We start from the raw sequence: 24,605 nt of genomic DNA on the forward strand, positions 1-24,605 counted from the left end.
AGCCCTGGCTTCCTGAGAGCTGACAATGTTCATCAGAACAGGTTTCAGGCTAATTCTAAAAAGGACAGCAAGTTTGTCTTTCCAAAGAAAAATATTTTTCCAGCTACATAAGAAAAGGGACAAATCACTCTCCTTTGAAGAAAAGGGGACTAACTAGAGTATATGTCTTAACACAGTATGAGGCTGGCTCAGGATCCTACTTGAGTCACAATGCAGTAGCTTGAAAGATCTTTTTCTTCCTTCACTGGATCTTCCTTAAAATATAAGAACTTTCTGCTGACCTACATCTCTTGGGCACCTACTATATCAGTTTCTAGCTTCAAGAGAGGAAGAGTTTTATGGACAAGAATCCAACAGCTCCATACCATACACTGCAGGTCTTTAAATTCCCAAAGCCCACCCCCAACAGATAGAACAGGCTGCTCTCTGAAGGCTCAGGAACTAAATGTTGTCAGGACAGCCAGCGGCCATGTTCTCCTCCTCTGTTAAAGGGCAGAAATCCATCCTGAGCGTTCTCCACCCCTGGGAACCTCCATAAAGCCCAGATGCCACACAGGTGTGAAGAAGGCTCACCTGTTCCCAATCTTCTTCTTACACACCATGCACACCTTCTCCTCTGTGATGATGCACTTCACCTGCTGGTGTAAAATCCGCTCTTCCTGGACCTGGAAGAACAGGGGGATTGAGGAAGAAGTTCTACAGTGTAGTACCCAGAAACACAAGGCAGAGGCGGGCACTGTTTCCTCTTTCAGTCATCATCTGCTTAGAACACTGGCAATTCAATGTCAAGCTGGCTACTGGATCAGCTTGAGCTGCACTGTACAGGCTCTGCCTTGGTCGGAAGGGAACATGTGGACATTGTCTCATACTAAAAGTTAAAAGCCCACCCTAGAGTTTGGAAGGCCCATACCTACCCTCAGGAACTCTGCATGGAGAAGGTTCTTGAGTACTTGATTGAACCGTTTCTTTTGTGCATTTTCTTCCAAGACCTTTTCCAGGAAGATGCGTATGTCATTGATCTGAGTGTTTGCTGGCAGAAGGTTGAGGGCCTAGGCACAGGAACAGAGATAGAGACTGGGTGAGGCGGAACAGGAGTGAGAATGAAGAAATGTCTGCAGCCATGGAGCTCTTGGACCCTAGTCCCTTTCCGCATTTCCTTTTCTCATTCGGTGCTCCCTGCAAACGCCCGCCATCTCCCTAGGAACAACTCCTGACCTTGGTGGTGTCCAGTTTGCTGTGGTGCAGCTCGAGGACCTGCAGAGCGGCCTGGAGGTTGGCTTTTGGCTCCAGTAGTTCCAGCTTGATTGGCCCCAGGCAGTGAATGCTGGGGGGCGACAGGTACATCCGAAGCAGGGACAGATACACCTGTCTCAGAGAGACACGAGCCATGTCAGGCTGGCAGCAACCCTCCCAGAACCCCCAGCACTGAGCATGCCTAACTATTCGACGGGCTCACCTACAGTAACAGCTATCACTGAGCATGTAAAACTCATCACTTTCACCTTTTAAATTGGTAAGGTCAAACAGGCAACTGAAGATGTTAATTAAGGATTGCTTTTTCCCTGAGAGAAAAAACCAAATGCCTTGTATTTGTTTACCATTATGCCATTTACAAAATGCTACCACTGTAAAATAATTCAAAAAGATTCCTCATTTCCCTTGGCTTTAAAAGCTGAGACCCCATCCACATTTTTGCAGGTGGGGATAGCCTAAGGTGAGATGCTGCATTTCCTACTGGTGCCAGTACCACAGGCTTTCGCAACCTCAGTGCACATTCAGGGCCAGATGATTCCTGGTTTGGGGGCTGTCCTGTGCATTGTTTAGCAGCATCTCTGGCCTCTACCCCCTGGATTCTAGCAGTACCCCTGTCCTCAGTCACAACAATCAAAAATGTCTCCAGACATTGACAAGTCAATGTGTATTCAAGATGTAGTACACCAGAACCATGACAGGTTCCCGCTCGACAGGCAGACCTCATAATTTATGACACAAATCAAGAGAGTAAAGAGACAGGAGTGCTATTAATAATCACGGGGATGACAAAGATGTACGCCAGAACTACCCCAAGCACACCAGTGCTGTCCCTCAATACACACATGCAAGATCAGAGCCCTGACTTGTGCCCTGTCTTATTCTGCCACTCATATTATTGCCACCTCTGGTCAAACCAACGGGGTGAGGTATACACACGTGCTCCCTGGGTCAGGGTCACTACTCACATCTTTGTTGCCATCTTTGTTTTGGTCATAGTGTTTGTGGCAATACCTGCAAGGGAGACAGTGGTGAGAGCAGGTGGTGTGAGGGGGGCACATCTAAATGAGAGGCTGTGTGTGCAGCCTGTTCAAGCAGCCTAACCATAGCCAAAACTGGGGGCCAGGACGGAGGCGATTCTTGCTCCTGCAGTGGAGTATGGGGAGATGGCCGCCTTAACTCTCATCTCTCTGCGGGGCCTGCTTTTAGACTGCTTAGGAGGTGGGATGTTGGGGCAAACTTACTCCTCAGCCATCCTTGTATCCTTCAAGATGTGGACATAAATGAAAAGAGCTTGCTCATGTTTCCCCATGCGCCCCAACAGAAGAGCTCGTTCTTCTAAGAGGCCTAGGAGGAAAAGGAATATGAGGAACCACTGCCGCCATTATGCAAGCACAAGGTGGGAGCTAAGCTGTCAGAGGACTGGACACGGGGCAATATAAAAGGGAAGATGATAGGATTCTTATTGCTTGGGTTTTTCTTCAAGGAGAAAATGACTGAAGTTTAAAAAAGGGGGAGGGAGCTATTTTAGGAAGTACTTTCTCCCATCTTTTTTGAGATCACATATAAACTGGGTAAGAATATTCATTCAGCAGCCAAGTACTTAACAACCACCTACAACATGCTAGGTGGTTCAGGTAAGATGAGCAAATGCTTGCTCTCAGCTCTCATAAAGACAAATTATGCCAGATTACAAAAACTGCTGAACAATGAACTTGGCCAAGAACATGTTCTGAAGCAAAAAACAGGTTGCAACCTGGCTATCAATTAGCATGTGGTTCATACCCAGGAAGGAGACTTTTCTCAGTCACGGTACAAAAGTGAGTCTTCAGAGAGGACAAAACAGGAGCACTGGCCTGAAACGCCTGGTTTTTCCAGGCCCAACTTTTGTGGAGAGTTGGGGAACAATTAAAGGGGTGGATCAGTCTTTGCATGAACTTCGCTGAAGTGGCTTCTGGCCCTAAGCCAGACACTCACCATCAAAGGGAAAATCACAGATGAGCCGGCCTGGATCATAGCAGCTGGAAATCTCCAAGAACATGAGGAGCTTTTGCCGGTATTCTCCCAGCTCACCCTCTTCCTCTCCAGCTGGGACTGGGGTTTTGCCTTTAAGGGAAACCAAGCTCAAAATGAAAGGACACTGCCAGGTGGCAATGTAGGGTCATCAAGAAAAATGAAGGGAATGGGGTTCAAGGATGTCACCACATGACCAAAAAGGGCCTCCAGGGTGGCTTCCATGCTAACTTCTTTTAGTTCATAGTCTCCATGTGGCCCCAAAACATCAGCTTACACTTAAAAAAATAAGCTGAATAGGGAAATACTCTGTGGGCAAACCTGTTTCTTATCAGTATAGCTGTTATCTTGCAGACAGGTCTGTTCCTTCCACCCTCCCCCAGGGATGACTCTGAGACACTCAGAGATGCCAGGACCCAGACAAGAGCTCCTGAGTCTCATGTGCCAGGCCTGTGTCACTTAGCTCCCCTGGCTCCTCGTCAGAACTTCTGCCCACCTGGGCAGAGAATAGGGTGGCCTGCTTACCCCCACCACATGTGGCACCTGGGTCTGTGCTCTCCTCTAAGGCCTGGGGCCAACCGGCTTCCTAAAAGAACTGGTACCTGCAGGGAAGGACAGGAGATACTCCTTCATCAGACCTTGCACCTTCTCACAGTAGAGCTGGATCAGGCAGTTGTGGAACCGAGAGCCCGTCTCCTCCCAAACGTGGATGATGTGTTCCTGAGGCAAGATGTAGGTCTTTGTCACTGGTATTCTCCAGGCTGTGACCTAGTCTCCCAGCCTCCCTCACATTTTTAAGGCCCAACAGGTCCCATCCAGATTATCCCCTAATCAGGCTGCAAAGATGACCAAGAGACAGCTCGTCTAAAGCCACCAGGAAGTTTCACAATGCGACCCAGTAATGTGAGGAGCCATCTTCTCAATTACTAAACTCCTTTTTACTAATTTTGTCCCATAATCCTCCAAACTCTCACAGCGACTCATGTAATTATGGTTAAATATCTGCATCCTGGTACTTAAGCCTATTTGATTGTCCTGTGGTCACTTTTGAGTTTGGCTGTACAAATGTGGCTTTGGAATTTTTTTTTCTAAAACATCATTCTTTTATCCCTCTGTACGTTACCTAGATTTGGTAGGTAGCATTTCCAGCTTGGTCTACCGGGATCTTTTTCTTCAGAGGAAGCTGAAATAACCCTCATCCTTCCAATCCCCAAGTGACAAAAATCCCAAATCTGAACAGCCCGATAATGGAACCACGCAGTCCCGGATCCTGGGATTAAAGCTTTTTAGTACAGACCAAAAAATACCTTACCAGATAAGGAATAGCCAGACCCTTAAAATTCTCTATTAAGAAGCCGAGGACTCGATCACGTGGCAGAGACTCCACTTCCGGGAGATCTTCAGTAAATATCTGTCAGAATGAACCCGAATTCCAGCAGCAGAACCATCTGACTGCAGTTCCACCAAACACACGCATGTGAGTGCAGGGATCAAACAGACTTTAGGAGGGGAAGGGTACGAGAAGGCATCTGCAGGCAGTCAGCATGTCAGACGAGGCACAGGCCTCCTCACACCTGTGCAAGGCTCTCTCTATCAACTACAGCACTGGCTCGCGCTTCCCAGTCCACCCTTTCTAGCACCAATGAAGACAGATGCACGAATCCACCCTCCTCTCCATCCACTGCTGTCTCAAGTGCAATCAGAACCAAGTGTGTACCAGATAAATCCAAGGGACTCCCGTGGCTCACCTTCAGGCCATCTTCTGGGAAGTCTCTCAGTACCCACACTGAGTAGGAGAAAATCAAATGCAGGTTTTCTGTGCCTAGAAGGAAAAGCAGGACTTGTCAGCAGTTGAGGCCCATCTTGCCTGTGGCACTGGGAAGGCAGGTGGGCAGGTTGCCCCAGAATTCATTTTCCTGAAAAGACAGCTCAAGCATGAGCCACTTGGGGCTGTTAGCCCTACTGGGCTGGCTCCATACCAGGGGGCTGTCATAGGTCAACCACCAAGGGACTTTTATGCCATTTGGAGGAATGAAATTGAGTGAACACAAGCAAGGGAGGGAGGGGAGCAACCAACCAGAAACAGAAACGGAGGGAGACCAGGTCATTTGAACAGGAGCACTCTCCCACCCCTTTCAAAAGGTGGACTTACCCAGATGCTGCAGATACTGCACTGTCCTCTCGTGGCCTTTCAGAGGGGAGTTGGCTTTCTTGGACTGGTCCACAAGCACCTGCAGAGCTGGCCACCAAACCCAAGAACAAGGTCATGAGCCTTTTCCCCATGGGAGATTTGTCACATCTCAGTAGGTTTCCCCTGCCATGTACAAGAGCCCCTCCCAGATCCAAGGAACCACCCCCCCACCTTTCTCGTGGAGCCCCTTCTTCTCATACAGGATGATAAGCTCACTGTACTTGTGAGCCTTCTTCAGCACATGCTCGCTCTCCTCGATGTGGCAGTGATTGTTCTCCAGGCGTAGCAAGGGGGCCACCAGGGCCACATTCGTCTGCAGAAAGAGCAGGAGTTCAGTGGAAACTGCTTCCTGGGGAGCCCCACCCTTCCCTAGACCAGGCCTGCTCTAGGCTGAAAGGCCAGGAATGTAGCACAAGCAAGAGAAAGCAGACAGCCCTCTTTCAGGACAGCAGGTAGAGGCTTTTAGAGCATTTATGGACCTTCACACAATGTGTTTTAATGTTCTGTGGGAAAGAAGAAGGACAGAACTTCTTGAAGGAAATACTGTCCCAGCTGACTTTGTAGCACTAACTGCAATCCGACCAGAGAAGATGAATCTACTGTACAATTGTGCATTGATATCTTGCCTTATCCTTTTAATTCCAAGAGACTCACAGGCATCAGAAGTCTATATGGTTTCCAGAATCAAAGACTTCACTCTTACTAGTGGCAGGTCCCCCAGGGTCTAGCACTCCCTTTTACTTTCCCAGACTGTCAGGGTAACTGGGAATTGTGGCACCCGAGCGCTCAGGTAACTCACATGGAGATAGCACTTGAGCAGGGTGGTGTCGATGATTTGTAGCAGCTTCTTCTTGGATTTGATGGTGGGAGTGCCTTCCATGAGCGGGGAGGTACTTGACTGGTGATCAGAGTCATTCAGCTTCTTTACCAATTGACTTCGTTTCTGCAAAGGTCAAAATGTGGGGTTAAGGCCAGGACTAAGTCTTCCTTTGTCATCTGAGCTACTGGGTAATTCTGAATACCTCCAAATCAGCTCATGCCTATTGGCCTGATCTCACACTAGCATTCGATTTTTAGCACTGCCAAATTGCCACAGAGACAACAACAATTATTTATTGAATATTTACTACAGACCAGGCACCATGCCAAGCACTTTATATATACCATCTTAAACCTAAAACAAGTGCCGATAACATTATCCTTATTTTACAGGTGAGGAACCCAAGGCACAGGTGTCAGCTGCTACGTAAGGGGTAAGGCAGGATTCAAACTGGGGTCTGACTCCAAAGCCTGTGTTCTTTTATTTTTTTTAAATCAACCTTATTGAGGTATAACTTACAATAAAATCTAATCTTTTAAAGTGTACCATCAGATACATTTTGACAGATGTGTACATGCATGTAACCACCACCTCAGTGAAGGAAGATAACATTTCTATCACTCCAGAAAGTTCCTCGTGCTGTTCCCAGACAATCCCACCCACTGATCTGCTTTCGATCCCTGGAGATGAGTTTCTGCCTATCCTAGAACTTCATCCATTATGTATTCTCTTGAGTCTGGCAGAGCCCATGGTCTTGCTCTGCCATCTCTCTGGCACAATACTAGTGTCAGTTACTTCACGCATTCCCAGTGTCAGTGAAGAAGGCCAGGGAAGGACGTGTGCTCACCTTCCTACGGCTAAGACGTTGGCAATGGAGGGCCTTCCACAGTGCCACGGGCTTTGGGAGACACTATGCCCAGGAATCTTTTTTACTAAGCACAGTGTGTGCAGTGTGTAGGCAGTGGCAAGTTTGTGTGCTCCTTGCAGGCTGCCAGCCCCAGGAGGGTACCCCTGGAGCCCAATTTCAAGGAAGGGCCAAGGCCACCCGTGCCTGATCAGACCTGCAGGCACTCACTGACCCAGAGGCAGGGAGTGGAAAGCGGCATGACAATTTTTCCAGTAATACTTCTTTTTTTTTTTGAGACAGAGTCTCATTCTGTTGCCCAGGCTGGAGTGCAGTGGTGCAATCTCGGCTCACTTCCACCTCCGTCTCCGGAGTTCAAGCAATTCTCCTGCCTCAGCCTCCTGAATAGCTGGGATTACAGGCGTGGGCCACCACACCCAGCTAATTTTTGTATTTTTAGTAGAGACGGGGTTTTGCCATGTTGGCCAGGCTGGTTTTGAACTCGTGACCTCAGGTGATCTTCCTGTCTCAGCCTCCCAAAGTGCTGGGATTACGGGCATGACCCACCACACCCGGCCAACAGCAATACTTCTCAGTGCCTACCCTGGAGCGTTCTGGAGACCCCTTACAAAGGTCTGTAAAACACTTAAGAGGAAAAAATATCAATAAGGTCTCTGATTCTGAATGGGTATACAGGAAATAAACAATAGCCTTCTGTGACAGAAATCTAGGGTTAAGAGACTTTAATGGAGATGCTGGTTTTAGTGCTGACTTAAAAAATGTATCTGTCTATAACAGTAAATCATAAAAAATTTTAAATCTAAATACCTCCCTAAAAAACATGTTAAATAAGGATATGTATTGATAAGGAAGTACTTTCTCAGTATATGGCTAAATTTTTAAAAAGTAAGCTATAAAACAATCTACAATTTGATATCCATTTGCAATAAATAAACCAAGAAGTAAATAAACAAAAGCTAATTCATAGATATACAAGTCTAGAAGGATAACACTAAAATGTTAGTTTCTTATATTCTGCTGGTAGAGTTATAGGTAATTTGTATTTCTGCTTTGTACTTTTTTGTGTGTGTTTTCCAAGTGGTTCCACATACAGGAGGCATTTTCCCCAAAATCATGTATGTTACAAAAAGTTTGTTTTAAAAAAACTTGTATGCTTCTATCAACTAAAATTTACCTTTTTTAGTTTCTGTAACAGCTTAGTGTGAATTTACTAGGAATTGGGTGTGTTTATTTTTATCAAGATTTGGCAGAAAACCCCACCTCATTGGTACTGTTAAGTTAGAAGTAGCAGAAAGAAACTTGACCCCAGGCAGACTTCCTAGAGCATTAATTTATAGACTGCCTTGGCATTAGAGAAGGCCCTCAATTCCTTGCCACAAAGAAACAAGTACTGAAACTCCCAGGCAAACTCTTTCACGCACTCTGTAGTATACCTACCTGTGTCAGGTAGTCAATCAGAGCTAAGTGAGCCTTCTCCAATTCAGCCCCGGAGAGCACAGGCAATGGGTTGGGATACTGCAGCTGCTTTCTGTAGTCTGTGGGCAGCAGGTCAGGGTACAGGCCCATCACATGGGTGGGATCTATATGGAAGGTAAACATGATTCCTCTGGAAAGGAGCCCAACAATTTAGGGATAAAATAAAACAGGACTATTACTATAGCAAAATAAGTTCCAGACTGATTTAAAAAAAAAAAGACTCTCGGTTCATAAACATTCAATGAGCTGTAGACTTACGATTTGAGCACTTTTTATACATATGTTAAAATTCACTAAAACATCACAAAAATGGCCTGACTATATTCAAATACACACAAAGAATTAGAATTGAATATTTATCAAGCCTCTGAAAGTAGAGAATAAAAAATTTCTAAGGAAAAATGCTGATATTGAAGTAAAAGAGATCAAGAGACTTAACAATAAAAAATTTACGTCAAAAAAAGAAACATTACTAAAAAAAAAAAGACAACAGGCTAGGGAATATACTTGTAGTATATACGGCAAGAGGCTAATTTGTTGATTACAAGACTGGGCAGCATAGTGAGACCACATGTCTACAAAAAAATTTTAAATTCGCTGGGCATGGTGGCGTGTGCCTGTATCCAGCTACTTGGGAGGCTGAGGTGGGAGGATCGCTTGAGCCCAGGAGGTTGAGGCTGCAGTGAGCTGTGATCATGCCACTATACTCCAGCATGGGCAAGAGTGGAGACCCTGTCTCAAAAAAATTTTTTAAAAGAGGGCAATATGTTGATTAAACAAATTCACATAAATTGGTAATAAAATGTAAGACTTCATTTGATAAATGACCAAAAGACAAGACCAACTGACAAGAGAATGTGGGAAAATGTTCTGCTACATTAAGAATCAAAATGGTGCACATTAACAATGTCAAAGAGGTGACATTTTCCTTCTGCCTTAGAATTTATGGTGTTCTCACAGATGCTCGCAATTTTTTTTTTTTTTTTTTTTGAGACAGGGTTTTGCTCTGTCTCCCAGGCTGGAGTACAGTGGCACAATCTTGGCTTCTTGTAGTCTTGACCTCCTGGCTCAAGTGATCCTCCTGCCTCACCTTCCCAAGTAGCTGGGACTACAGGTATGTACTACCCTGCCAGCTAATTATTTTTAAATTTTTTGTAAAGATGAGGTCTCACTATGTTGCCTAGGCTGGTCTTGAACTCCTGGGCTCAAGCAATCCTCTTCTCTTTGGTCTCCCAAAATGCTGGGATTATAGGCATGAGCCACTGTACCTGGCCACTCCCCAGACTGTAATAGCAAAATGCTGTAAGTAGCCAACATATCCCCTCACTGCCACTGGGGGCTGGTTAACCGGTTATATAATTTACAGTGCACCAGTGCTGTGGAACACTATTGTATAGGTCAATTGGCACTTCCCATCTATTTCTACTCCTTTCTACTCCTTTATACCCACAGGGGCTATAAAACTGAAAACTACTTTTATCAAACTCCCTAGCAGTCAGGGTTCTAAGTGAAAATCTGGTTCCACCCAGAAACAGGATATGAGATTTGGAAACTGAAAGTGAGATGGAAGCCTCCCTCTTCCAGCTCATGAGTGTGTGCAGCCAGACTTGGCATTTCCAGTGTCTGGTTATCAGCTCTGCCATTCCGTAGAGGCACCTGCCTGGATACAGCAACCTGCACCCAGTCACCAGCTCTGTGGGAACTGAGGATACTACAGGGCTTAGGCTATGGAAGCAGCAGCAACTTGCTGACCTCTGGATCACAGGGATGTGCCCACATCAATGTCCAGTAACGGAACCCTGTCTTCTGCTCATTCAGCTCATCCAACAATCTGTGTGTCTATATGTAGTAAAATATACATGCCACAATATTTATCCTTTTAACCATTTGTAAGCATACAATTCAGTGGCATTAAATACATTCACATTGTTGTGCAACCATCACACCATCCATCTCCAGGACTTTTCCATCATCTCAAATTGAAACTACCTTAATAATAAACAATTACTCCCTATTCTCCCTCCATTTCAACCCCTGGGAACCTCTATTTTACCTGTAGTCTCCATGAATCTGCCTACTCTAGGTATTTCAGATAAGGGCAAGTTCTCTCTTCCAGGCTATGTGGAGTCTTGGTGGGAGGATAGCTCTAGGGACCTACCTTTGCCTTCAGAAGCAGAGGGAAGCCAAACCTCTTTCTCCACCCCTAGTAGAGTCTGGGGGTCAGACCATGACCTAATCCTGGCTAATCAGATCCCTTGATCTGGAGGAAATGATGCAAGGATGACAAGCAGCGTGGTACACACCAACATGTATCATACATCCCATCCTATGTGCTCCTCTTAGGTAACATGACACTCCTCCATGAAGAGGGGAAGTCTGATGAACTTCCTTGCCTTGAACCTGGCAGGACTCTTGTAAACCAACAGAATATAGAAGGAGTGAGAGTCACAAAAGACACTGAAGCTTCTGCCTAGGTCTCTTAGACACGCCTTCCAGAAAGAGCCAGCTGTTACGCATGAGGACATTCAAGCAGCTCTGAAGAGAGACCCACTTGGACAAGAACTGAGGCCCCTGGCTCCAGCCAGCACCACTTTGTCAGCCATATGAGTGAGCCAGCTTGGAAGTGGATCTTCTAGCCCCGATTTCAAATGATGGTAGCCCAGTTGACGTAAAACTGCAACTGCCTGAGAGATCTGAAGCAAGGACAGTGCAGCTGACCCCTTCCCAAACTCCAGACCAACAAGTACTAACAGAGATGGATGATTACTGTTACTTTAAGCCATATAGTTTTGGGGAGATTTGTTACGTAGCATTAGATAGCTAATACACTAGCAGAGGGCAATTTTTATCAAGGACGCAACAACAGAGGAAGTAGCAGTGGCAACGGCTAAGAAGGTGGCTATGCTAGTGCAGGATGGCCCAGCCTGTCCTGGCTACAAACTGATCATTGTCTGGCTTCCTGTTTTGTTTCCAGCTGGGAAGGCCTCCAGAGTTCCCTTCGTTTCCATCTATTCCCCAGCCTAATCTCCCATCAATTTTATGAGTTCTTCCAACTGTCATTACCCTAATATTCCAATAAACTCTGCTTAATTTATCCAGATTCTACTTAAACAATCCAGAGTTGGTCTCCATTGCTCACAACCAAGAATCTTGACTGATACAGGGAATTACCACAGTTCATTACTAGCCAAGGTTGAGGAATGGTGGAAAAAAGGCAAAGCAATGAAGAGGAGAAAAGAGGAGATGCTAGTATGATGTAGAGTCAAACCAAGTATATATAGATAGATTGATCCAAATTAAGCAAAACTGGAATATACAGTTTTGAATATACAGTAATGAAATTCAATACTAATAACATCACTTACAGAGCACTTGTTAAGTGCCACACACTGTTCAAAGCACTTCATATAATCCTTATAGCAGCACTCTAAGGTAAGCAGTAGTATGATCATCTCTTTTTTGCAGAGGAGAAAGCAGAAACACAGAGAGGTCCAGTAACTCTGCCAGACCTCAGGCAGACCCCAGGGTACCTGCTCCTTGCCACTACATTCATGTCTAGAGGTTTCAGGACACTAAGAAAAGGAAGAGCTTCATGGCACTGTCCTGTGTTGGCTCTCAAAAATGATCTGCAGTTTAATCCAAGGACTTTGGTTTAGAACAACATTCAATAAACACTAGCTGATCAAATACCCATTTGTTGAACTGAATGACTTTCTGCTACCTTTCTCTAATGGCAAGGGCATATCATACTGGAAAATTGGGAGTCCACATTTATTGAGAAGACCAGATTCATAGGATTAGGAGTATAGATATGTAACCACTGTGGTCACCCCACAGGATCTTGCTAGGTATGAGGATCAATTTAGCTGAGCCTAAACCTTCTCCATTCTCAGAAGTCTGTTATCATTTCTCCCCATACTTTTCAGGCTCCCCTCCTCCATTAGTTCCTTATATAAAGGCCTCACCACTTGTTACCTGTGCCAAGTTTAGCAAAGACCTGCATGGACTCATCAAAACGCTTCTGGCAGAAGAGGTTGAAGGCATACAAGTTCTTGATGTGATGAATTTGTTGCTGCTTTTCACTGTCGGAATCATCTTTCATTTCCTAATAACGGAGCAGAATATGTAAGAGCTCACTCACTCAATAAATATTGTTCAGTATGTTCTTGATGTTAGAGAAGATGCTAGGAGCTACAGACGCCAAAGTGTACAAGACAAGGCTGGGCACGGTGGCTCACGCCTGTAATCCCAGCACTTTGGGAGGCTGAGGCAGGCGGATCACGAGGTCAGGAGATTGAGACCATCCTGGCTAACATGGTGAAACCCTGTCTCTACTAAAAATACAAAAAAATAGCCGGGCGTGGTGGCATGTGCCTGTAGTCCCAGCTACTCGGGAGGCTGAGGCAGGAGAATCACCTGAACCCAGGAGGTAGAGGTTGCAGTGGGCCAAGATCGTGCCACTGCACTCCAGCCTGGGTGACAGAGTGAGACTCCGTCTCAAAAAATAAATAAATAAAATAAAAAATAAAACAAAGTGTACAAGACAGCCACATGCTATCTGCCTTACAACCTGCCCTTAGTGTCTAACTGTAAGACTGCTAAGTAACTACGCAATTAAAACACAACAGGGTTTCTACAAGATGCCTAACCGGTAATCCTGAAAATTGTCATGGTCATGAAAAACAAGGAAAGATAAAATGTCACAGACCAGAGGACACCAAGGACTCATGACAACTAAATGCAATCTGATTTCTAGATTTGATTCTGGAACAGAAAAAAGGACACTAATAGAAAAACTGGCCAAATCTGAATAAAACCTAGAGTTTAGTTTAAAAACACAAAATAGGGTAAGAGTGATGACAAGCATGTGGGAGGGGTCCCCAATCCAGTCTGAGTCGGGGGTCCAGGATGGATTCCAAGAGGGACCTAAACTGAGACATAAAGGATGAGTTGGGCCAGGCACGGTGGCTCATGCCTGTAATCCCAGCACTTTGGGAGGCCGAGGTGGGTAGATCACCTCAGGTCAGGAGTTTGAGACCCAGCCTGGCCAACATAGTGAAACCCGTCTCTACTAAAAATACAAAAATTAGCTGGACATGGTGGCATGTGCCTGTAATCCCAGCTACTCGGGAGGCCAAGGCAGGAGAACTGCTTGAACCCAGGAGGCGGAGGTTGCAGTGAGCCAAGATCATACCACTGTATTCCAGCTAGGGTGACAGAGCGAGACTCCATCTCAAACAAAAGGATGAGTTTGAGTTAGCTAAATGAGGCTGAGCACGTGACAGGGAGGGGAAGAGGAGCATGTACTCCCCAGCAAAGGAGACAGCACATGCGCAAGGCTTTAAAATGGCAGAGAGAGCACAGTGTACTCAAGGAACGAAACACATCTGGTGGGCCGGGCGCGGTGGCTCACGCCTGTAATCCCAGAACTTTGGGAGGCCAAAGCGGGCAGATCACGAGGTCAGGAAAGACCATCCTGGCCAACATGGTGAAACCCTGTCTCTACTAAAATACAAAAAATTAGCTGGGCGTGGTGGCACACGCCTGTAGTCCCAGCTACTCAGGAGGCCGAGGCAGGGGAATCGCTTGAACCCAGGAGGCAGAGTTGCAGCGAGCTGAGATTGCACCACTGCACTCCAGCCTGGCGACAGAGGAAGACTCTGTCTCGGAAAAAAAAAAATGGCACGGTTGGGAAAGGTCCTATTCTCAGTAAAAGCTAAACAAATGCAGCTGCTATGAGCTTTGCTTCTTCCTCATAACCTATTTTCCCCTTATACCTCTTTAGCCAATCTTTATCAAATTTAGTTTTTTCTTTCAAAATGTCTCTCAATTTCCCCCTTACCTTTCTTTTCCTATTACCGCCACACTAGTCCAAGCCATCATCAACATGTGGCTGTCCCTGGTCTCAGCTCTCCTGCTTGGTGCTTCAAAGGCTTCCAAAACCTGGTGCCAGCCTCCTTATCTAGCTGAGTCCCAAACACTTAGGCCATACCTTCTTCTCCAGTCAGGACAGGCTCCAAATACGACAGACATAGGCCACACTTTACACTTCTTTAACTTCTTCTCCATCTGGAATGCTCCATTTCCTGCTCTTGATCCTAATCTAACATATTCTTAAACGGTCAACTCAAGTGTCCAGCCGTAGGATGCCTTTTCCAGCCCACAGTGAACTGTCCCTCTCTGACACTTGGCTCCAGGACTTATCAATGCCAAAGTTTAGTTTGTAATTTCCCTCTGAAAGTTCCATTATGTTTGCTTATCTATTTAAATAAAAGATAGGTTCTTCCTGGACTAACATGATGTCAATCAACCTTTTTTCGTCATAAAAAGGGCAGAGCACAAAATAAGTATTAGCCTAGAAAAGAGAAGGAAAAATGGGAACCCACTTCCATTTTCTTTACCTGAGATTAAACAACCTGAACTAGGAAGATCACTGAAAAGACTCTGAGACCTTCCTGGTAAGAAAAATAGACTAAAGAGTTTCATACTGCATAACCTTTTTATAAAGTTCAAAAACTAAATACATTACTTCCATATGTTAAATATATGTAAAAGATTAAACATATGTGTTTAATCATTAAATATATATTTAAACGTATAATAAATATGTTTATATATTAAATATATATTTTAAATACATATGTAAAAGACTAAGCTCATGATAAATACAAAATTTAGGATAATGATTACATCTGGAAGAGAGGCAGAGGGATGGGATGGGAAGGATTATAAAAGTTATAAAAGTTATGGTTCTTGGGTAGGATGGTGAGTTCATGGGTATTCACTGTATTATTTTTAAAAATGAAAATAAAATAATACAGGACAATGCATGACTAGAAAAAAAACACTAAGATGCTGAAATTCAGTGCTCTAAGAAAGCAATCATCTTTATGGAATATTAACTATGTCTTACTATTAAGATCAGATTTTTATTTTAAATCCAGAACATATATATCCAAAGTAAATGTTCTTCACGAGTAGCCACCATAGGTAACTAAAAGTATCTGCATTCTAAAATAGTGCTTTCCTTTTAGAAATAGTTTACAGGATACTCTAGAAATTCAGTTTTATTACTATTAACTTCATAAAAATCTCTTCTTTAAAGTATCACTATCTGAGGCTGGGCATAGTAGTTCACATCTATAATCCCAGCACTTTGGGAGGCTGAGACAGGAGGATCACTTGAGCTCAGGAGTTCAAGACCAGCCTGGGCAACAAAGTGAGACCCTGTCTCTACAAAAAATAAAAAAATTAGCTGGGTGTGGTGGTACATGCTTGTGGTCCCAGCAACACAGGAGGCTGAGGTGGGCTGATCACTTGAGACCGGGAGGTCAAGGCTGCAGTGAGCCAAGACTGCATCACTGCACTCTAGCCTGGGTGACAGAGTGAGACCCTGTCTTAAAAAAAAAAAAAAAAAAAAAAACAAGAAAAAAAAAACCTCAAAAAACCCCCAAATACATAAAGTAGCAATATCTGGTTTAACAACTAGGTTAGGCTCAGAATGACTTTTGGTTGTTTCCTAAAAGCAAATCCACCCCCTACAGATGACAATAATCATCACTGACGATGTTTAAAAGAACAAGACACAGACTCTGACATCAACATTGGAACAAGAGGTGGTCACTATTTTGCTGTGAACAAGATCCCTTGCAAACATTATAGTAAGCATCATAAATATAAGACTGCAGCCTGGCTGAATACAACAACTTGAAGTAGTTTCAGAATATCAAAAGAAAGCCTACTTATCCAAACATAGGAGTCTACTGTGGAAAGGAATTTTGAGGGGTCCTCTGGTTGTTGCATTCAACTTGACTATAACAGTATATTTATGATTGTAGGCTAAACTTTAATGTCTGCATTGTCTTTAATTTTTCATGACCATACAATATCTATTAAATTATTTTATTCTCCCATTAATTTTTTTGTTTGTTTTTTGAGACAGAGTCTCGCTGTGCCACCCAAGCTGGAGTGCAGTGGCATGATCTTGGCTCACCACAACCTCTACCTCCTGGGTTCAAGCAATTCTCCTACCTCAGCTTCCTGAGTAGCTGGGATTACATACAGGTGCCTGCCACCATGCCCAGCTAATTTTTGTATTTTTAGTGGAGACAGGGTTTTGTCATGTTAGCCAAGCTGGTCTCAAACTCCTGACCTCAGGTGATCTGCTAGCCTTGGCCTCCCAAAATGCTGGGATTACAGGCATGAGCCACCGCTCCCGGCCTCTCACATTAATTCTACAAGGTACTATTACTATAATTGATATTCATTCTATATTTGACAGATAAAGTGAAAAAGTAAAATCACTTAGAGTTACATAGATATTTTATAGTGGAGTCAGACCTAGTATTCAAGGCCCCGGACTTTCAGCTATGTGCTTATTCTACTAATCCAAAATAAATATGAACATTGAAACCCAAATCACCTACTTTCAAGAACAATAAGGAAGGCAGACTAGTCAGGAACAAGACTTACTGCGAGCTGCAGAGCCAATTCAAACTGCTTGTCCTGGAGAAGTTGTTGGATTTGGGTTGCCATGGGGACAGGGATGAGTCTCCAAACAAAATGATTGCTGGCCACATAGATAATGTTTGATCTGGAAGCAAGAGTAAGAATATTAGCAAAAGATCACAGGCTTTGTGATGACACAGGTGACTTTACAACTTTGGGATAATATACAGCCATAGCAAAAAAAGAAATTCCTTACCCTCCTGAGGTAATGAAACGGGGCCTTTGCAATTCAATGCTTTGGACCAAAAGCCTCGGTTCAAATGTTCGGATCTCAACATATCGAGGCAACACTGCAATGATGTAGGGAGGCTGGTGCTCTGTGAAGGAGAACATATACAGCAGTTGTTCCGGTCTAAGGCTTTGCGTTTATGGAGTGTTTCAGCTGCCCATTCTAAGACACATTTAAATGGATCTCCAAAAAGTCCCCTAGTCAAATATCAAGCCAGGATCTCACACTGTGATTCAGAAAGAAAGAAAAAAAAAATTGGCCTGTAATCCCAGCAACTTGAGAGGTTGAGGTGGGAAGGTCACGTAGGCCGGGAGTTTGAGACCAACCTAGGCAACTTAGTGAGACACTGTCTCAACAAAAACATTTTTTAAAAAATTAGTCAGCTGTGGTGGCGCACACCTGTAGTCCAAGCTACTCGGGGGGCTGAGGTGGGAAGATCATTTGAGCCCAGGAGTTTGAGGCTGCAATGAGCCATAACTGCACCACTGCACTCCAGCATGGGTGACAGAGTGAGATCCTGACTCTAAAAAAAAGAAAAATAAAAAAAATTGCTTTGCTTGAGTTATGATAAGAGAAATCTCTTGCACAAAAAAGAGACATCAGCTGTGCTGACAGTCGCCGGATCCCACTCCTGCCTTATTCCCCAAAGAACTGGATAAAAGTTTCACTTGCTCCTTTTTTCATCAGTCACAAAGCCAGGCCAGACAAAGGCCAGTTGCAGCTGCCCATAACAATGCATCAGTGGGAGAACCAGGTAACAGAACCTCTTCTTTCATTCTCTTAGAAAGGTGGCGGGAGGGGGAAAGGCCGGATGCAGTGGCTCACACCTGTAATCCCAGCACTTTGGGAGGCCGAGGCAGGTGGATCACGAGGTCAGGAGATCGAGACCATCCTGGCTAACATGGTGAAACCCTGTCTCTACTAAAAATACAAAAAAATTAGCCGGGCGTGGTGGCAGTTGCCTGCAGTCCCAGCTACTCGGGAGGCTGAGGCAGGAGAATGGCGTGAACCGGGAAGACGGAGCTTGCAGTGAGCCGAGATGCACCACTGCACTCCAGCCTGGGCGACAGAGCAAGACTCCATCTCAAAAAAAAAAAATAAATAAATAAATAAATAAATAAAATAAAAATAAAAAATAAAAATAAATAATAAATAAAAAAGAAAGGTTGGGGGGGAAGGCAAATTCTATTTTCCCTAAATTACTCTAAGGGAAGAGTTCCACATTTCTAGCCAATGTTGTTTCTGCTAAAGATTTTCACAGAGAAAAGGTGTGATGCTCCACCTGATGGCTGCTATGGTTTGACTATTTTTATTCCTCCCCAACTTATGCATTGGACACTTAATCCTCAGTGCAAGTGTTGGGAGGTGGGGCCTAATGGGAGGTGTTTAGGTGGTGAGGCTCCAACCTCATCAACAGATTAATGCACTATAAAAAGGGCTTGTGGAGTGGGTTCTCTCTCTTCCGCCATGTGAGAACACAGAGCTCATCTTTCTCTTACCCTTCTCCTTCCACCATGTGAAGGAGCATCAAGAAGGCCCTTACCAGACACCAGATGCCGGCACCCTGATCTGGGACTTCCAAGTCTCCAAAACTGTGAGGAAACAAATTTCTGTTTTTTATAAATTACCTAGTCTGTGGTATTCTGTTATAGCTGCACAAATGAACTAAGACACGGCTTAATGGTACACAGAGAAGGTGGCTGGACGGACTTCTCACTGAAGGCATTTCTATTTGATACTTGCTGTCAAGTCTTACAATTGTTTTCCTCTATTATATTTAAAAAAACACCTTTCATTCATCTATCCATGACCCCAAATTTACCCTTCTGATCCAGCACAAATTACTGGGTTATACTCCTTTTCTTCACTCTTCCTCTCTCTTTTGAAAATAACTTTTAATATATCCACTATATTTTTCTGTACTTTTTGACAAGCATGTGACAGTCCAAAGCTTAAAATGCTGGATGAAGCAGAACAATTCCATACAGTGCGAAAGAAGTCAGTATGCAAAAAGCAGAGCTGACAAAACCATAAAATCATTGCAAATCAAGTCTTCCAATATTTAAGAAGTTGTATGGTGAAGGAGATTTAACATAAATGGAGGGAATTTAGAAAATAAGCAACACAAAACATATCTTTAAAAACACACATCTCAGAACAAGACTGAATAAAGATCTGCTTTACCTTACAGTGAACTGTAAGATAAATTTATTGTTTGTATACTATATGAAACATAATTTCACTAACTTAGAAATAATAGAAATATTTTCTATGACTATATTCTGTGCTATATCAAGAATTAGTAAAGAACTACAGTGAGATATCACCTCATATGCCTTTAGGATGGCTACTATTAAAAAAAATGAAAATAACAAGTATTGACAAGAATATGGAAAAACTGGAACCCTTACGCACTGTTGGTGGGACTGTAAAATGGTGCAGCCGCTATGGAAAACAGTATGGTGGTTCCTCAGAAAATTAAAAATAGAATCACCATATGGTCCAGGAATCCCATTTCTGGGTATATATTCAAAACAGGTGAAAATCAGGATTTCAAGGAGATATTTGCACACACATGTTCGTAGCAGCATTATTCACAGCAGCCAATGGTGAAAGTAACCCAAGCATCCCCGAACAGATGGATGGATAAATAAAATGTGGTGTATACATACAGTGGAATATTATTACCTTTTTAAGTAATTATTTTATTACTTTTTTAAGTGGAATATATATTACCTTTTTAAGGCTGAACCTTAAAAAGGAAGGCATGAACCTTGAGGACATTATGCTAAATTAAACAAGGCAGTCACAGAAAGACAAATACTGTATGATTTCCCTTATATGAGGTATCTAGAAGACGTCAAATTCATAGAAGCAGAAAGGAGAATGGCGGCTTCAGGGACTGGAGGGAGAAGAACTGAGGAGTTGTTAATGGGTATAGAGTTTCAGTTTTGCAACATAAAAAAGTTCTGAAGATCTACTGTACCACAATGTTAACATACGTAATACCACTTAACTGTACACTTAAAAATGGTTCAGGTGGTAAATTGTATGTTATGTGTTTTTTACATTTAAAAATAAAAATGTTTTTAAAAGTAAAAAAATTAGTAAAAAGCAAACCACTAGATGCATAATTACCACATAGAAATTTAACTTCAAAGAATATATTCATAAAAATAATTTCTTAGTGTGTCTAATTTGCTAATATTTCTAATTATCCTTTTTTTTTTTTTTTTTTTTGAGACACAGTCTCTCTCTATAGGCCTGGCTGGAATGCAGTGAGTAGTGTGATCACGGCTTACTGCCGCCTCCATCTCCCAGGCTCAAGCAATCCTCCCACCTCAGCCACCCAAGTCCTGGGAATATATGCATGCAGCACGATGCCCAGCTAATTTCTTAAAAGTATTTTTTGTAGAGACAGGGTCTCACTATGTTGCCCAGGCTGGTCTCAAACTCCTGGGCTCAAGCAGTCCTCCTGCCTCAGCCTCCCAATGTGCTGCGATTACAGGCATGAGTCACTGCACTGGTTTAATTATCCATTTTCTGATAAAAAGTTTTTCCTATTATATTTGTAATTTATACTATCAATGAATAGTACAATAAAATGTCAAAGCTATGAGGGAACTCAGAAATGAGTAACTTGAGAACTAAGTTGTATTTCTATCATTTTGAATGCTACTGCTATTATGCTGATATTTTTCATCTTACCAGAAAAATGAAATTAAAAGCATATTGTTTTATATTGAATTTTTTATTTTCTTTTTATGTTGGCCTCATTTTGAAAAGTTAGTACAATTTTCTTCAGTGCTAACTTGTATAACATATGTAAAATTTCTTTCTCCTTTTAAAATCTGTCCCACTTGAATACGTTCTCATTTAATTAAAAAGGTAATCTATAACAGAAACCCCTTTGGTTGTCATATCTATTGTTGACAATAGAGATGGTCTGGATCTCTTTATATCTCCAAAAGTTGGGAGACTGGCTGGTGTACAGCAGGCATATAAATAATGACTGACAAGGATAATGATGCAATTATTCAGCAAGCATTTTTTTACATGCTCTGAAGTTTCAGGCACTGTACTATGCAGTAAGGACTCAAAGTGGATCAAGACATGCATCCAGACATCACAGAGCTCCTACAGGAACAGAGGAGACAGATCGCTCACGTGTGACAAGTTGCTGTGACAGAGATACCTGAAAGGGTTACGGAAGCACCAAGGAGAAGTGACTAATCCTGCCTGTGGGTCAAAGGAGACCTCACAGGGCAAGTGCCTCAAAACATTCTTCAGCAGTAAGACACAGACATGGTTTTGAGAAGCACTGATGAAGGCCCCAGGCACTAACGAAGGTTGGAAAACAGGAACTCTCACCCTGGGAAATCAGAAACACGCTTGACTTTTACATGCCTCTTAAACTCATCTACCAAAGTTCCTCTTCTGAAGGGAAAACAAGGTCCCCTAGAACATCAGGAAAGCCTCTCATAAAGCCCCATAAGCCCCTCAAACTTGTTACTATCCATAATCCTGGGCCTTTTAAAATACTGACCTTTTGATTTCTCTTCCTTCTAGTCTACTCATCTCCAACCACAACCAGAACAATCACCCTAGAACATGATTTTTTTTTTTTTTTTTTTTGAGACAGGAGTCTCGCTCTGTCACCCACGCTGGAGTGCAGTGGCGCAATCTCGGCTCACCGCAACTTCCCCCTCCCTTCAAGCAATTCTCCTGCCTCAACCTCCCAAGTAGCTGGGACCACAGGTACACACTGCCACACTCAGCTAGTTTTTGTTTTTTTTTTTTCGTGTTTGAGACGGGGTTTCACCATGTTGCCCAGGCTGATCGTGAACTCCTGAGCTTAGGCAATCTGCCTGCCTCAGCCTCCCAAAGTGCTAGGATTACAGGCGTGAGCCACTGCGCCTGGCCAGAACATGATGCTTTTATCAAGACATTCTACCATTTAGGAATCTACCGGCCTCCCAGACCTTCTCACGGACATCTACCAACCAGCCCTTTTTCACTGCTCTGTAATTCAGACCACCTGTGTCAAGTCAGGCTCTGTAATACCCTCTCCCAAACTGGCATGTCTTTGGACTTCTACTCATTTATCAGGCTTTCTGCCTAGATTGAATGGAAATTTTTCTTCAAGCCAGGTTCCAAACTCCCTGCCTGACCTAGTCCAGTCTTACCTATGTAATGAAACTTCTTCCTAATTAAACAACAAACTTCCTTTTCTCTGAACTACTGAATTTTAACTCATCCAATTTAACACCTTAAGCAGTGCCTTGTTTCGTCCCTTTATCCAAGACTGTAACCCTTGTCTCCAGAGACAGGGGTCTTTAAAGACAGAAAGCTTGTCAGTACGTCCCACTTCACAGCAGTAACTATTTTAGTAACGCTCACTCTTTCGACTGAAAATAAAATGGGGCAAGAGTGGTTATATGCTTCTAGGCAATTCCATTGTGGAGAGCTGGGAACCTGAAGCAAGCCTAAGAACAGAAGCACCTAATGCATAGAATAGAGGCTGACACCTAAATCACCTGAATGTTGTCTGTGCCTCTAAGCTACAAAAAAAAAAAAAAAAAAGCAACAATAGAAAAACCCTTCAACATGGAATTACTACATCAAAAACCCTTCAATATGGAATTACTCATACTATAGGAATACACAAGGAATTTCCACTAATTTCCAAATGTAGTCTATTTGGCAGAGGACACAATCAAAACTCTTAAAAAAAGGAGGAAGAAGAAAACTAAGAAGTAAAAAATAGCAGTAGATAATCACTTCCTAAAATAAACATTTCTGTTTATATGTTTTCCCCCTCTGGAGTAAAACTCAGCTTCTTCCAAGAACTAGACTATCCCATTTTTAATGACCCTAAAATGTCATCTATTTATAAGAAGGGGAACTGAAAGTGAATGACACAATGTAAACCAGTCTGCTAAAGCTACGAATGGGACTCCGTTCTGCAGGAATGGCACACAACCCCAACCCAAAGTGGGAAACAGCAGCTACTGTTGGTCTCACCCATGGCCACTGGTATGTCCGTCCAGTTCAGGGCACATTTCTGTGTGCAGATCCCTTCCTCATTGAGTACCACGGTGAGATCATCCTGGCCCACAGCCACTTTTCCATCTGCCAGAGGTGCAACTAAGGGCTCCAGCTGTTTTCCTGTTGGAAAGAGCTCTTTGATGGACCCCTTTCCATCCACCTATAGGAAGAAACAGAGTGAGTCACCTAGCATTCCCCAGCCAGAGGTAGGAACACAGGAAAAATCCAGATAGAACCCGAACCCTAGAGAAGCCAATAATATTCCTTGTTTGACATAAGAAAATGTTACAGAGTTTATTATAAGAACCATTGTTATCACAATGTAAAACCCATTCTCTAATGCAAAGGAAAGCATCTAGCCTGGCAACTGACAATGCCAGGTGCTGGCGAGAATGCAGAGCAACTAGAACTCGCATTCACTGCTGGTGGGAATGCAAAATGGTGCAGCCGTTTTGTTTGTTGGTTTCTTACAAAGTTTAAGATACACTTGCCATATGCCCCTTAAAGATACACTTACCATATGCCCCAGCAATCCCATTCCCAGGCATTTGCCCAGGAATGAAAATGTATGTTTACGCAAACACTTATATGCAAATATCTTAGCAGCTTATTCAAAATTGCTAAACATTGAAAACAACTTTTTTTTTTTTTTTGGAGACTGAGTCTTGCTCTGTCGCCCAGGCTGGAGTGCAGTGGCGCAATCTCGGCTCACTGCAACCTCCGCCTCCTGGGTTCAAACAATCCTCCTGCCTCAGCCTCCCGAGTAGCTGGAACTACAGGCGCATGCCACCAAACCAGGCTAATTTTTTTTTGTATTTTAAGTAGAGATGGGGTTTCACCGTGTTAGCCAGGATGGTCTCGATCTCCTGACCTCGTGATCCGCCCGCCACGGCCTCCCAAAGTGCTGGGATTAAAGGCGTGAGCCACCGCGCCTGGCCGAAAACAACTTTGTCCATCAATTGATGAATGGATAAACAAACACCTTGCCATAGACTACTATTCAGCCATGAAAAAGAATAAACTATTAACACACACAACAACATGGATGAATCTCCAGTGCATTCTGCTAAGTGAAAGAAGCTAGACTCAAAAGCCTACATATTGTGTGATTCAATTTATATGACATTCTGGAAAAGGCAAAGCTATAGGAGATGAAGAACAGATGAGTGGTTACCAGAGGTCTGGGAACAGAAGGAGAGGCTGA

The 24,605-nt window shown here is 43.4% G+C and overlaps 1 protein-coding gene across 2 annotated transcripts in view; it reads right to left on the reverse strand.

The window, feature by feature from the left end:
- Positions 1–24,605, reverse strand: part of VPS39 (VPS39 subunit of HOPS complex) — a 49,638-nt gene that overhangs the window by 2,396 nt on the left and 22,637 nt on the right. For both annotated transcript variants that reach the window (XM_054452071.2, XM_063652142.1), the window contains exons 8-24: positions 23,378–23,561; positions 17,321–17,441; positions 17,089–17,209; positions 12,592–12,721; positions 8,578–8,720; positions 6,255–6,398; positions 5,627–5,768; positions 5,417–5,503; positions 5,013–5,086; positions 4,577–4,675; positions 3,867–3,984; positions 3,229–3,357; positions 2,496–2,598; positions 2,220–2,265; positions 1,216–1,365; positions 915–1,049; positions 574–665 (exon numbers count right to left, since the gene is read on the reverse strand). In XM_054452071.2, coding sequence (XP_054308046.1) covers positions 574–665; positions 915–1,049; positions 1,216–1,365; positions 2,220–2,265; positions 2,496–2,598; positions 3,229–3,357; positions 3,867–3,984; positions 4,577–4,675; positions 5,013–5,086; positions 5,417–5,503; positions 5,627–5,768; positions 6,255–6,398; positions 8,578–8,720; positions 12,592–12,721; positions 17,089–17,209; positions 17,321–17,441; positions 23,378–23,561 — 2,018 coding nt within the window. The remainder of the gene's footprint in view (positions 1–573; positions 666–914; positions 1,050–1,215; positions 1,366–2,219; positions 2,266–2,495; positions 2,599–3,228; positions 3,358–3,866; positions 3,985–4,576; positions 4,676–5,012; positions 5,087–5,416; positions 5,504–5,626; positions 5,769–6,254; positions 6,399–8,577; positions 8,721–12,591; positions 12,722–17,088; positions 17,210–17,320; positions 17,442–23,377; positions 23,562–24,605) is intronic.

The sequence above is a fragment of the Pongo pygmaeus genome, chromosome 16, assembly GCF_028885625.2.
Source record: "Pongo pygmaeus isolate AG05252 chromosome 16, NHGRI_mPonPyg2-v2.0_pri, whole genome shotgun sequence".
In the NCBI taxonomy this organism is placed as follows: Eukaryota; Metazoa; Chordata; class Mammalia; order Primates; family Hominidae; genus Pongo; species Pongo pygmaeus.